The sequence below is a fragment of the Calypte anna genome, chromosome 19 (assembly GCF_003957555.1).
Source record: "Calypte anna isolate BGI_N300 chromosome 19, bCalAnn1_v1.p, whole genome shotgun sequence".
In the NCBI taxonomy this organism is placed as follows: Eukaryota; Metazoa; Chordata; class Aves; order Apodiformes; family Trochilidae; genus Calypte; species Calypte anna.
In genome coordinates, this window is record NC_044264.1 from 3,041,080 (window position 1) to 3,055,236 (window position 14,157).

General features: G+C 58.9%; 1 protein-coding gene across 1 annotated transcript; it reads left to right on the forward strand.

Moving 5' to 3' along the window:
• The first annotated feature begins 987 nt into the window (after nt 1–987).
• Nucleotides 988–13,702, forward strand: LOC103535856 (nuclear envelope pore membrane protein POM 121C). The gene is made up of 13 exons (XM_030462663.1): nt 988–1,235; nt 1,327–1,542; nt 1,857–2,015; nt 3,794–3,874; nt 4,189–4,360; nt 5,444–5,535; nt 6,307–6,377; nt 7,049–7,173; nt 7,578–7,680; nt 7,990–8,163; nt 8,468–10,186; nt 10,823–10,951; nt 11,179–13,702. Exons 1-13 carry the CDS (start codon nt 988–990, stop codon nt 11,271–11,273), a joined length of 3,384 nt encoding a protein of 1,127 aa, XP_030318523.1. The 3' UTR covers nt 11,274–13,702.
• The last annotated feature ends 455 nt before the right edge of the window (nt 13,703–14,157 follow it).

Below are 14,157 nucleotides of genomic sequence, written 5' to 3' on the forward strand. Positions count from 1 at the left end.
GGCATTCAGACCACCTCACCCTCCTGCCGTGCTGCAGGTGACCTTAGCAGGGCCATGGCATGGGGGGAGGAGGGATCCTGAGGACAAGGAGATGCTCAGAGGAATGTCCCCTCCCAGACGTGATGCTGCAGCACAGTATCACCCCAGGCTGCTCTCCCACCCTGAGCAGCAGCCCTGCCAGGGCCACCCAGTCCCCTGGCCTGCGAGGAGCCCCCCCCATGACAGCCTGGTCCCACGGCCGTGTTCTGCATGGTCCTGCTGTTGTCCCTGCCACTGTCCCTGCTCTGTGGGACACAGCAGTGCAGGCAGCACTCCCCTGAGTACCCACACCCCCTGGATTCCCGTGTCCCCACGGGCCCTGCCCCATGGAGCAGGCTGGTGGTGGTGGTGTCACCCCGGGGCAGGGGGACAGGGCTGTCCATGCTGGCCCCTCGGCACAGTCCCGTGACAGGGGACAGGAAGGTGCCAGACCGGGGCCTGGTGGCCGGGAGTGTCCGCAGCGCTGGATCCCACACGGCCAGGGATGGGGTCCGGGTGGGCCCTGTGGGGACAGGCAGGTGACCGTGGGGAGTGGGACACGGGGGGGACACAGAGGGCGGCACGGTGTGGGAGGCTGTAGGGGACAGGTCAGGAACACAGACATCGGGGAGGGGGGGACACGGGGATTGGGATGAGAACAAGGAGAGTGGGTTTGGAGTGGGGATGGAGAAACGGGAATGTGGGGAGGGAGAGACGGAGGAGTCAGATGGTGGGGACGGAGGGAGAGGGCTGGGGACAGGAGGACACAGCGTTGGGGTGAGCGACGCAGGGGTCCGGGTAGGGACACCAGTGAGTGCGGGTGAGGCCGGGGAACACCGCTGGGGAAAGGTCCCCGGGGCGGGGAAGGGGACAAGGACAGGGAGGCTCTGGGCCGCCCCGGCCCCGCCCCGCGCGGTGTATGCCGGGAGCCCGCGGCGGGCGCTGGGCTCGGCTTGGCTCTGGCGGGCGATGGCGGGGGCCGGGCCGGGCGCGGGGCGCGGGGGGCGGCGGGGCGCGGCGGCGCTGGGGCTGGCGCTGGGCCTGGCCCTGGCCTGTCTGCTGCTGCGGGGCGCGCTGATGGTGGCCGCGGCGCTGGGCGCGGCGGGGGCCTGGTGCGCCATGCGGCCCGGACCGCCCGCCAAAACCGCCGCCAACGGTGGCCCGGCCGCCGCCTCGGGCCGGCCCGCTAGAGCCCCGCCGCGCCGCCTCGGCCTGGGGTAAGCGGGGGGAGAGGGAGCGGGGTGGGAGGGGGGGGTCGGGGAGCTCGGCAGGACTCCGGTGTCGCTGACCCCTCCTGTGTCCCCGCAGGGCCCTGCCGGCCGCCCCACGCTGCCCGCCGCAGGCCCCGCGCCGCCGCTACCCGCTGCCGCAGGCCCGGAGCCCCGTGCCCGTGGGCCTGCCCGCCGCTCGCTGGGAGGGCTGCTGGGGCCGCAGCACCCCCTGGGCCCGCCGGGCCACCCTGCTCCGCAGCCCCGTCACCGTCAGGATCGCCCCGCCGGCTTCCCGCCTGGCCCGCTCCTCAGCGTGAGTCCCGGGGGGCCGGGGAGGGGAAGCGGGGACCCGGTCCGCCCCCCACGTGGGCTCCGCCGAGGGAGCTTCTCTCTGGTGGGACCGATCGGGGGTGGGTAACCGGTTAGCGGGCCCGTAGCTGGATGAGCAGCCCCGGGGGGAGCACACGGTTCCCGGCGGCAGCATCCGTCGCTTTACAGGGGGGTTGGTGTGAGCTGAATCTCCTGCAGAGGCTTCACCGGAGAGCTCTGTCAGCCCTTCCCTGGGAGCCCCGGGTGTCCCTTCGGGGACTTGGCTCACATAATTCCCTGCTTGGCTTTGTCTCACAGCCTGGAGCAGCTCACCTCACCCACCGCCTTCCCGGCCAGCAGCCCGGACCCGTGTGCGAGAGAGACGGTGCTGAACGCCATCAAGGAGAGCAGGAAGAGGGCTGTGGAGGTGGAGGAGGAGGAGCAGGCTTTTGGGAATGATCAGGAGAGCAAGAGGAGGTAATAAGCCAGCAGTCCAGGTCACTGCACTGCCAGTGTGTTGGGAAGGTTATAAATGGGGCTGATACCTCAATGGTGACAAGTGGGAGTTTGGGCTGGAAAAGTGCTGTGGGAAGTGAGCTGCAGAGGGGAAGCACAACCCATCACCAGTCTCTGGTCTGTGTCAGAAAGTCCTATGAGACTTGGTTTGCCCTTGATGAAAAAGGGACGTGGTTTAAGTTTTTGTCTGATTAAGTGTGTTTCCCTGAGTTGCTGGGGTTGGGAGAGATTGGGATGTGGTTTGGGGAAGCATGGCAGGGAAGAGGCTTCTGTCATTACAGAGGTTTGCAGACTGTGAAACATGGTGGGAAATGCTGGGCTCTGCTGTAGCTCATCATCTGTATCCTTCAGTCAGCCCCAGAGCTTCCAGGAGAGACAGAATCTCTGAGCCTTACAGCCCTAGGTGGAAGCACTTTTAAAGATCTGTCTGCTTCCTTTGTGGGCTGTAGCTAGTAAAAAGAGGTAAAAACATGAGGGTAAATGAGACTGTCTTATGCTTTTGTTAGTCAAGGTCAGGGATTTCCATCTCTGAGCTTCAAGAAGTAAGTGTGTACAGTGTCTTTTCCCATGCTCTGGGAAGGACAAGACACAAATCCTGGGTGCCAAGGTGTGCCAGAACCTTTCTGACTGCCCAGGCACAGCGCAGCCTCACTGTTCCTCCCCTCCTGATTTTTATTCTGCCTGCTTGGGTGCATGGAGGCCATTCATCTTGTGCACCTCTGCCCCTTGTCTGCTGGTGCTGCCTGCCCAGGCTGCAGCAGAGTAGCTGAAGGACTGCAGCAGAGTTGCTTGGGGCAGCACCCAGTGCTCTGCCCCATGTGCTGTGCTGGGGCTGTGAGCTGAGTGGCCCTGGGAACGTGGCAGGATGAGCTGCAGTTTGCCCTCCCCTTCTCCATCTCTGCATTTCCCTCTTCCTTGGAACCTTTACCTTGCCTTGGTGGATCTGAGCCCCACAAGAGCTGAGAATGACAACAGGATGGGTGCACAGGCAAGATCAGCTTCATTTTTTACTTACTCTGTTGTTTTTTTTTAACATGCCAATGCCCAGCTCTGCCATGGAGGCCAGTTTCAAAGGTATTAAAGCCTTGCAAGCACAAAGAGTGCTTGTAGGCAGAAAATCCTGAGACCTTGGAGGGCAGAAAGGAGCCTGCATCAGCTGGAGAGCACTGGAGTGCCCATGTGATGGGGTCAGCATGTTTGAGCCCTTGGGCTCAGTGATGGGACTGGTCATACACCAGCTCTGCTTCACAGTAGGGTTTGCTTTAAGACTTTCAGAATTCAAGATGTTTATTGAATCACTGTGTGAAGGGGGGATTCAGTTTCTGACTTGTACAGCCCAGGGTACTGCCTAGGAGGCAGTAGGAGATCTGAATTTTGGATCTCAAGTCCATGTCTGAAACGAGATGCTGAGATTCTCTGAAGTGTTTTGGCTTAGAATAATGGGTTTGAACAAAGATTTCATGACATCAAAACCACTCTGCCCAGTAGGCAGCTGGTAGAGCTGCTGGTGGGAACCTGGGATGAGTTAGTCAGGATGGGAACAGGGGGAGAGAAAATCCCCAGCAGGATGGGGATGGGGAAAGCCACTGTCCTTGGGCATTGGGTCACAAGAAAAAAAGCAAAATTCTTGTTTTCTCAGTGCTGAGCCTGCAGGAAGGGTTCTTCTACCAAGACTGGGAGGGCAGCCACTGCCTCTGCTGGCTCTGGACTGCCACAGGTTTCTGCCATCTCTCCCACAGGCGCCACGACAGCAGTGGAAGTGGGCATTCAGCGTTTGAGCCTCTGGTAGCCAACGGTACCCCTGCCTCTCTTATACCCAAGTAAGTGTTTAACTGGCCAAAAGCAGCTGCTGAGAGAGGGGTCTGGAAGCCTGTGGGCTCTTGGGAAGGGCACTTGGCTTTTGCTTGGAGAGCCCAGCAAGAGGGACCATAGCTGTGTCACCAGTCTGTCCCCCTGAATGCCAGCTGGTGGCTGTGCCACTGCTGAGGCCTCTTTCAAAGCCCTGTGCTGTGAGAAGGAGTGGGACTGCTTTCCTCCACACTCCATGCATTTAAAGGGCTTTTTAAATGTAGTGGATGCTTAAAGGGTGGGAGAGTGATGAGAAACTCATAAAATCTTCCTTAACCTTCTCTAGGCCTGGCTCTCTGAAGAGGGGCCTTGCGTCTCACTGCCCAGATGACTGCTCAAACAAGAGGTCCCGCACCTCTTCCATGAGTTCCCTCAACAATACCTATGCTGGGGGGATCCCCAGCTCCACCCGCAACGCCATCGCCAGCTCCTACAGCTCCAGCAGGGGCCTCTCACAGGTAGGAAACGTGGGGCAGGGGCAGTGCTGGAGCCCAGTGCAGAGCAGCTCCATGCTCCCATGGGATCGCCCCCTGTAACTCAGGCCTGGGCAGAGGAGGAGGGAGTGGTGAGGAGTTCTCCAGCCCCACTCTGCTGGGCAGTTTCCCCTCCTCCTGGGTCGGGCAGGCTGCCCAGATTGCAGCATCAGGCAGCCATATCCTTCATATCCAGCTGTATCTGTTGGGTGAGTCCCCAGGCTGAGCTGTTCTGCTGCAGAGCTTGAAGGAGGTTTTTTCCCTGTCCCTACTTGGCCAGTCTAGTAGGGTGGATAGAGCCAGGTGAATGGAAAAAAAAAATCCTTTTTACTGCTACCTTTTCATCTGGAGTCAGCAAATATTGGAGCTGTGTGCTCCCACTTTGACCCAGGTCCCCTCAGCAGCTGCTGAGCTATTGTAAAATGCTGCTTACATCCTGGTCAGGCTTGCAGATAGAGTGTTGGGCTGTAGCCATGGCTGATGGAGCTCTGCCATCTGTGTGAGAAAAGGTTTCCTCCAGGTTATGTTGGCAGGGAATAGTTTCCTCTGGCTGGGGTGAGTCTGGAATTCTTGAGGTGGGGTCTGTCCACTCAGAGCTGTTGGAGGGGTGTTGTGAGGGCAGCTAAGGCAGCCTGGTGCCTGTGCCACATGATGGCAAGAGCTGGTGTCTGGCCAGCAGCATCCTTTCTCCCTGTCCTCAGCCAGGCCGTGAGGTAGGAACTTCCAGCCAGGGATGCTGGAAAGAGTCCTTAGCATGTTGGGTCTTGAGGCTGCTTGGTCCCAGAGCTGTTTCAGTTTAGGCATGTTTGTGCTCCATGGAATATGGAGGGGAGTTAAGTGGGGACAGGGCCAAGCCAGGGAGGCCACTTGCCCCCAGAGCAGACTCATTTTGGGGTGGCCAGAGTTTACACTCCATGGAACATGGAGGGGAGTTGAAGCGAGACTCTGGGCTTGTTTGCCACAGCCCTGGGAGATGGGATTTAATCTGCAGGTGAGCAGGAGGATGAGAGGCTGTCCTGCCTGCCAGCTCCCATACTGAGTTACTGCTGGTCTCTCTTTACCTTCCAGCTGAGGAAGAGGAGTGGTGTGAGCGTGTCCCCACTCTCCAGCCCAGCGTCCTCCCGCTCCCAGACACCAGAGTGGCCTCTCAAGAGAGCCAGGTCAGTAGCCACTTGCCTGGCGAGTGCCCGCTCCTCGTTGCCAGCTGGGAAGAGAGCAGTTGCCTTCCCAGCCATCCTGGTGCCCCTGTCCTGCTCACCACCAGGGCTGGGACAGTTCAGGCCCCTTCCTGAGCTGTGGCTGCTTGGTCATCCAGCAGTGTGAAGACTCCCTTGTTGAGTCCCTGTGGTGGCAGAGCTGAGCTGAGGTTGCCCTGGGGCATTGGCTGGGCCTGTGTTGCCAGAATACTAGGAAGAGACAGGACTTGATTTTTGCCACCTCTTCAAAACCAGTTCACCAAAAATACAGTAATTTTAATGCCTACCTTGGAGCACAGACCCTTGTTCTCCCCTCTCCTGGCTTAGGGAGGACTTGATCTTATTTCAAAGCTGCCCTGGTGACAGGGTGGGTCCAAGCCTATGAGGGGCAGCAGCTCCTGGCTGGCTCAGCCCCAGGGCTTACTGGTCCTGCAGATGAGGTGTGGGCTCAGCAGCTCGGCTGGGCTAAGATCCTGGGAAGAGGAGCAGCTCCTCTGCCTGCAGCCACCTAAGGCTGGTAAGGGTGAGGCTGTTGTCCTGAGATCTGTTGTTTGGCACAGGCAAATAAAGGTGCCAGGGATGCTGGAAAGAGTCCTTAGCATGTTGGGTCTTGAGGCTGTTTGGTCCCAGAGCTGTTTCAGTTTAGGACTTTGTGCTCCATGGAATATGGAGGGGAGTTAAGTGGGGACAGGGCCAAGCCAGGGTTGACCCTAACTGGCTCTCCCACTTGCACAGGGAAGAGGAGTTTCATCGCTCCAACACTTCCACTCCGGTGAAGTCGGACAAGGAGCTGCAGACAGAGAAAGGTGAGCATCAGTGGGCCACCTCTGTGCCCAGGTTGGATGGGCCACTGGTGCCAGCAAGCAGCAGGACAAGAGGTAGCTGAGGTCTGCGGGTGGGGTTGGTTTGAGATGTCACCTGGGAACTAGGAATGTGCTGGTCCTGAGGGGCTGGTGCTTGTGTTGCCCACAGCGACTGCCCAGAAGGGATTTCCAGGGGTGCTGGCAGATAATGGGGACTGGCCTGCAAAGGGGGCACAGGCCCCCAAGCCAGCACATGTCCAGGGCACAGCCCTGGGGCAAGATCTGCTGTCATCCAAGTAGCACCCTGCTCATATTTCCAGACTGACCTTATTCCAGCATTTTCTCAGCTAAAACGTGCCCATCGCAGGGAGGGTCCTGAGGCACAGTGCTGGATGTTGCTCATGCAGTTTGCATGGTTTGGGGTTTGGGTGGGCATGTGCAAGGGTTGTCCATGGAGGTGGGAAGTGGCACTGCCCTGCAGACTGCCCTGGGACGCACTGCTGCCCGCTGCCTTTCCAAGGCATTGCAGCCTCGTCCTCTGTCCTTAAAACCACGCACTTGGCTCTGCCCTCTGAGGTGGGTCACCTGGAGAGGAGTTCGAAGGGACGACAGCGTTGGTACAGGCCAAACACTTCCTCTGCCCATAGCTGGTCCTGACTTGTCTCCTCCCGTAGCGTTGGAGACGCCGGTGCGGAAGAAGCAGAATTCCCTGAGCCCAGCGTCGGCCTCGGGGAGCAGCGGGAAGCGCAAGCGGAAGATCCAGCTGCTGTCATCTTGCCGGGGGGACCAGCTGGTGCTGGTACGTCGCTGTCTCGCAGCCCCTTTTGCCCTCCTCTGGCGATAGAATGTGCTCACTGCAATTTCTGCAGGGCTGGGGGGAGACTGACCTGCCTGCCCTCAGGAAGGAGGCCCCGTCCTTGGCCGAGTGGGAAGTGACGCTATCCCCAGCCCCAGTGTCTGGTGGGCTGTGCGTGATTGTGCTGCCTGCTGCCGGACCAGGTAATGGCCTGGGGAAGGCCTGCCGTGCCCTCAGCGCCAAGCCGGGGGCCCAACACGGATGGGGATGATCAGAGCTCCGCGGTGCCGTGCCGTGGCAGAGCCACCTGCTTCACGGGTCTCGCGATGGCCAACCTTCAGCACACCTTCAGAGAGGCTCTGCTGGCTTCCCTGAGAAGGAGCTAAGCTGCTGCTCTCTCTTGGCAGCCCCCGCCGCTTCAGCTGGGCTACTCCATCACGTCGGAGGACCTGGACGCGGAGAAGGCGGCAGCGTTGCAGTGGTTCAACAAAGTCTTGGAGGATAAGGCTGGTAAGGGCACGTTGGGACAGTGGAGGGGATGGCGAGGAGTGGAAACCCTGCAGGGCAGCAGGGTGTCTGTGTAGCACAGGATGGGGAAGCTCCTGGGCCAGTCCTGCCTGGTCCTTGGCTCTGGGAATGCTCTTAGTGCCTCCAAATTCAGGGGAACTCATGCCCAGAGTCCTCAGGGTGATGGGTACATTCCTCAGGGCTGGAACTTTGGGATGTTCATGCCATTTCCCTGCCCACCAGGGAGGTTCTGCTAAGAGATAGAGCCCTGCAACAAGCTGTGGATCCTGATTTCTTAATCCTTCCCAGTAGATGCAGTCCCCAGCACCACTGCAGAGAGTGTGCCTGTTTCCGGACCACTGGTGTTCACTGCCACCTCCCTGAGTCCTGCACCTCCCTCCACAGCTCCAGCCCCAGCCAGCACCAACACGCTCCTGGACAGCCTGAAGAAGATGCAGAGCAGCCAGGCTGCATCTGTGCCAGCAGGTGAGGAGGAGGAGGGTGGGCAGAGCCAAGCAGGCACAGGGGAGCTCTGTGTGTTCCTTCTGGGAGAGAGGTGGCAAAACTCCCTGTTGAAACACTGCCGGCAGCAGAGCTGGCAGAGAGGTTCTAGGAGGACAGTTCTGGGGACACTAAGCCCATGGTCCTGTTGGGAGTTGCATTATGTGTGGGGGGCTGGGTCTGGTAGAGGCAGGTACTCTGCTTTGCAACAACAGAGTGGGTGCCTGACAGACGACCTGGCTGTTGGATGTGTCCCCTGTCCCTAAACAAGCTCTGTCTCCCTTTCCAGAATCAGCTGGAACTACAGTAGCATCCCAGCCGCCTCCCTCAGCTGCACAGCTGCCTGCTCCTGCCATATCCCTGGAACAGAGTCCTCTGCCTGCCACCTCTGCTGACACCAAACCTGTGCCCGTTTTGAGCACCTCTGTCCCTGTTGCTGCTCCTGCCCTGGGGGCACAGACCCCCAGCAGCCTGGCACCTCCTGCGTTCACCGAGCTGGGCCAGACCCCCAGCAAGCCACCCTCCTTCCCGAAGCCGAGCATCCTTTTTGGGACACCGAACACCCCTCCTGCCAGCCTGCCTGCAGCCACTGCAGCTGCTGCTGTGCCCACCACGACAGTTGCAGTGCCCACCACAACGGTTGCAGTGCCCACCACAGCCCCTGTCTTCAAACCCATCTTTGGTGCTTTGCCAAAGAGCGAGAGCACAGCACCCTCTACAGCTGTTGGCTCTGCCACAGTCACTGTGTCTGCAAGCTCAGGCCCTTCCTCGACATCCTCCACCATGTTCAAGCCTGTCTTTGGCAGTGTCACCACAGCTTCATCTCCAGTGAAGGTCTCTCCTTTTGCCTTCAAACCAACATCAGAGTTGGCCTCAGCCACAGATGTGCCAGCAGCCTCCACGACTGCCCCGGCAGGATTCCCAGCTCTCCCAAACGTCATCTTCACCACTGCAGCCACGACCGCCACCACGCAGAGCGCTTCCACAGATGCCACCATCAAACCTGTCTTCAGCTTTGGACTCAACCCGCCTGCCTCCACGACCTCCACCACCAGCCTGACTGTCACCGCTGCCACCTCCACCAGCACCTCACAGCCCTTTCTCTTTGGGAGCCCGGCCAGCTCAGCTCACAGCACAGAAACCAGTTTTGCCACCCCAGGGCCTGTGTTTCAGTTCGGAAAGCCACCTCCGGCCACGGCCACTGCCACCACCAGTATCCCTGGAGGCCCTGCCTTTGGCCAAGCACCTTCAAACTCAACAGCTCCTGCCACCACTGTGGGCTTTAGTATATTTGGGACCACCACACTGACCTCTACCACCTCAGCTACCACAGGTCAAGCGACGTTGACATTTGGCTCCTCCATTTCAGCTTTTGGCAGCACCTTCAGTACAGGCACGAAGCCGCCTCCGGCCTATCCCGGAGCAGCTGGTCAGCCCAGCTTCAGTGCAGCTGCTGCAGAGAGCCAGACCCCCGCCAGCAAGCCCGCTACTGGCCCTGTCACCTTCGGCCCCCCATTCAGTTTTGGAGCCCCCCCAGCCCAATCAGCTGCTCAGCCAGCATTCGGCAGCACTGCTCTGCCTGCCTTCGGCACAGCCAGCTCCCAGGGATCCTTTGGCACCAGCAGCACCCAGACAGTGTTTGGGACCACTACATCGGTCTTCTCTTTTGGGACAGCCACCCCCAGCACCGCCAGCTTTGGATCCACCACCCAGACTACAAGCAGCAGTGCTGGCACCACCATCTTCGGCACCACCCCTTCTCCTTTCACCTTTGGGGAGGCTGCCCAGCCAGGCCCCTCGGCCAGCGCCTTTGGGGTGGGCACACCCGCTCTGAGCAGTGGCTCTCCCGCTGTGGCCTTCAACTTCGGGGCCGGGCAGAGTGGGGCAGCTCCAGCGGCAGCGCCGTTCGGCTCCTCCTTGGGGCAGAGCACCCTGGGTGCACGGAGTCAGAGCACACCCTTTGCCTTCAACGTGCCCAGCACCCCCAGCAATGCTCCAGCCTTTGGAGGTGAGTCAGAGAGCAGGGGCCTTCTCAGGGCTTGAAGGGTTGGGCTAGATTTGGGCAGCAGTTTTCCTGTCAGACCATGCTTAGCTCACTGGGTTCAGCTGCCCTGGTGTTGGTGCTGTGTGGAGCCTTGTGTGCAAATGCAAAGAGCTTCTGTCACTCACCATTGGTGTCCCCTGGCCCTCAGTGGTGAAGGGAAATCCTTAAATTTTGGTCTTGGGCCAACGCGGAGCCCAGCCAGATGCCCTTCAGAAGCTGAGGTCTTGCCAGTGTTTAAAAGCAATCTGGAGCTTCTGGACTAGTAGAAATGCTGCCAGCCAGTGATTACAGTCACTTCTTGCCTTACACCCCCACTGGGCTGCCTCCTCCCACAGAGCTGAATGCTTAGCAATTGATCTAGAAGGGCAGAGACCTTTGTTTTCCTTCCTGGCCTGCCAGGAGAGCCCAAGAATTACCATGGAATCACAACTTCTTGCATTAAAAGGGCTTCTCGGGCGAAGAGGCTGGTCCAGGGGCACAGAGGTGCTTCAGCCTCCAGAGGGAGGGTGATCCACCATTTCCTTGGATGCAGCCAGCTCCTGAGGCCCAGGCTCTCCCTGCTTTGCTAACCCCAGCTCATAGTGGTGTGTTGCTTTCCAGGAACTCCTGCACCCACCTTTGGGCAGAGCACGGCTGTCCCAGGAGTAGCGGGGAGCGGGAGCAGTAGCCTTTCCTTCGGGACACCCAATGCTCCTGCCTTGAGCTTTGGAGGAGTTGGCACTTCCTTTGGTAAGGAAGGAGTTGGTGCTTCAGCCCTGAGGGGTGATGGGTTGTGTTGTTCCTTCAGGCTGGGAACAGCAGGAAGGGCCAGGCTGGGCTCTGGGCTGGCTTGGGTGGTACCTCTTGAGGTCTGGAGGGGCGCAGAATGTTTCATTCTCCCCAGGATGGGTATAACACTCCCCCTGTGCCAGCTCTGAGTGAGGCTGCTGAGACCTGAGCAACCTTTCTGCTTCTAGGTTCTTCTACCCCTGCCTTTTCCATCGGGGCAGGATCCAAGATGGGCACTCGCCAGCGGCTGCAGGCACGGAGACAGCACACCCGCAAAAAGTAACCTCCAGGCTGCTGGGCCCCTGCCACCAGCCTGCCAGGACCCCTGCGTGTGGGGGGGGCTCGGTCCAGAGCAGTCCCCATGGCAGGACCAGTGGTGATGGGGCCAGGCCCCCGTCTCTGACACCAGCCAGAGACAGGTGTGGGACAGGAGAAATCAAACTCTTCTTACTTGAACAGTTACAGAGCCAAGATTGGATGAACCTCTGTACATATCTGCAGTGTTTCGTCCCTCACTAGTTTGCCATGTTCCATGATGTGTAAATTTTTCCCTCTCTGCTTCTAGCTGTTCCCTGCCCTCTTCCCAGCCCCCTGTGTTAGCCCCCTGCCCATGGCAGCCAGCAGAGCTGCACAGCCCCATCAGAGCGCAGCTGGAAATGTGCTGGTTTCTACTGGCCACTCTTCCAGCTTGCTGAGGGATCTGTCTTCACCAGGTCCTCAAGTCTTTCCCCAGTGGTTCATCCCATGCCCTGGTGAACACACTCCCTCCAGATGGCTCCGTGGTGGTGCCATCCCTGCCAAACATGAGCTGGGGTTGGTGCCAGCAGGTGTGGGCATCTCAGTGCTGGGGATGTCCAGCTCAGCCTCTGCAGCTGTGACAACCCCTCCAGTCGAGGATGTGCCATAGCTGGGGCTGGGCTGGAGGCATGGGGTGGGGGTCCCTCCACTCTTCTCCCAGCCCCTGAGCCCCCCCAGCCCTCTCTGCTGCCTGCCGGGCTGTGGCTCCCCCCGCCCCACTCGTGTGAAGCCCCCCTCTCTGTTTTGCTGTATTCATGCTCCCGTTTCCGTGCGCTCACTGAACCCAGTTTGGAGGAAGAACTGAAGCGTGTGCGTGGCGGCATGTTGGTTATGCCGGATTTGCTGTTTGGGGTTGATTTGGGGGCGCCTGTCCCTTTGGGGAGAATGCGCCCTGGCTAATTGGGTGTTGACAGTAGCATCACTGCGTGGCTACTCCTGCTGGGGACTTGTCCCTTCGTCGTCGTGACCGATGGGCAGGCAGCCAGGGTGGGGGAGAGGGAGCCTGGACCCCCAGACGTGAGGGCTCTGGCCCTGGCAGTCTCTCCCTTCTCTTAGTGCCCTTCCCCACCTCGGGATGCTCTGGAGCTGCTGAAGGAGTCCAGGGTGGGGGAATTTTCCACACACCCCAAAATCCAGGTTTTCCATTTTTAAGCTCATCCCCATCCTGGTTTTTACCAGCTCCAAGGAGCTGTGGTGCTGCCACCCCTGTTCTCAGCCAGCCAGGAGTGGGGCCGTTCCCTGACTGACAGCCCCAGTGGGAAGAGACTGCTGGAGCAGGGAATCACCCGGGAGCTGCCTCCCACCCTGCCCTGGGCGATGGATGGGCACCCCTGCCCAGGGGCTCCCCACCACTTGCAGGAGTGCTTTGGCTGCCAGGTTTTTTTACTCTCGGAGCCGTGTGAGTGTGTGTGTCTGCTGAAGTCTAAATTTAAAAAAAAAAAAAAGTTTAAAAAAAAAATCACAAATATTTAAACGTTTTTTAACAAAGTAAAAATTTATTTTTATATTTAAGCTAAATTGCCTTTGAGTTCCTTCAAGCTTGGTTCAGTGAGGTTGCCATACCCAGCAGCGCTGTCAGTGTTTCATTGTGTCCCTGCAGCCCGAGGTGGAGCCAGGGATGTCCCGCAGGACCCAGCTGTGCCGGGAAAGGCCGGGACCCCCGCAGGCTCCACTGCCGTGCTGCACCCCCTGCAGCAGCATCTCCTTCATTTTAAAATGTGATGTATGTGAATGTGACTAAACTTAATTTTTTATTCTTTCTCCGAGGGTGAGGAGCAGGAGCTCTTGCACGTTTCAGTGTCTGCCAGGAACAAGGTGTCTCTTGCTGTAGGTGACAGGGCTCTGTGGAGCAGGGTTGCAAGGGATGTGCTGGCAGCCCCTCTGCCTCTGCTGGAGGGGGTTTAGAGCCTTCCCCCAAAAATGTGGTCAAGGAGGTGGGGGTGTAGGGGACTGTCAGAGCAGGGCAGGAGGAGCTGGCCTGGACAAACACGTCCTCAGCTGTAGGGATGATGGTGGCACAGGGGAGGAGAGCAGCAGGAGAGCTGGGGTGCAGCAAGGGAGCTGGGGTTCAGCCAGCTCTGCTTCAGCAAGACCCTTGTGCCAGAGGGTGAGGGGGCCCTGGGGAGCACTGTCTGGGGGGGCTGATCCCAGGGGGCTGCCCCCCACACAGCTGCCCCGTTGAGGAGCCAGCAGCAAGGTTGGGTCCCTTGCCCACAGACTCATTCCTGCCACACAGACCCTGCCAGGAGAGACCCTTGTGCCTGGCTGCTGCACGGATCCAGGGGGAGGCTGGGTTTTAACTCAAGACTTGGATCATTCCTGGTGTGGCTGCTGAGGATTTTAGTGTGAATGTGCAATTTATTTTTTTTTTCCTTTCTTCTGTCCCTGATTTAAAATAAAAGACTGTTCATGTTGGTCTTGCCTGTGCCTGGTTCCTGGGCCTGACCAGCACTGCTGGTGCAACACAAGGTGCTGCTTTCCACCACCATCTGGCGTTTGTCTTTGTCCCCCACCTGTGCAATAGCAACTTGCATGGACAGGAATATTGGTATTATTTTCTTCAGTGTTCCTTCACTTCTCCTCCCCACTTTGCTGTAAGTAGCAGTTCTAGGAGGAGACTGCACAAACATGCTGGAAAAGCTATCAAATAGAGAAAGCCTTTTATTTCATAGAATCATAGAATCATAGAATAGGCTGGGTTGGAAGGGACCTCAGAGATCATCGAGTCCAACCCTTGATCAGCTACCGCCACAGTCACTAGACCATGGCACTGAGTGCCATATCGAGTCGCTTTTTAAATGTCTCCAGGGACGAAGAGTCCACCACCTCCCCAGGCAGCCCGTTCCAATGGCTGATCACCCTTTCCGTGA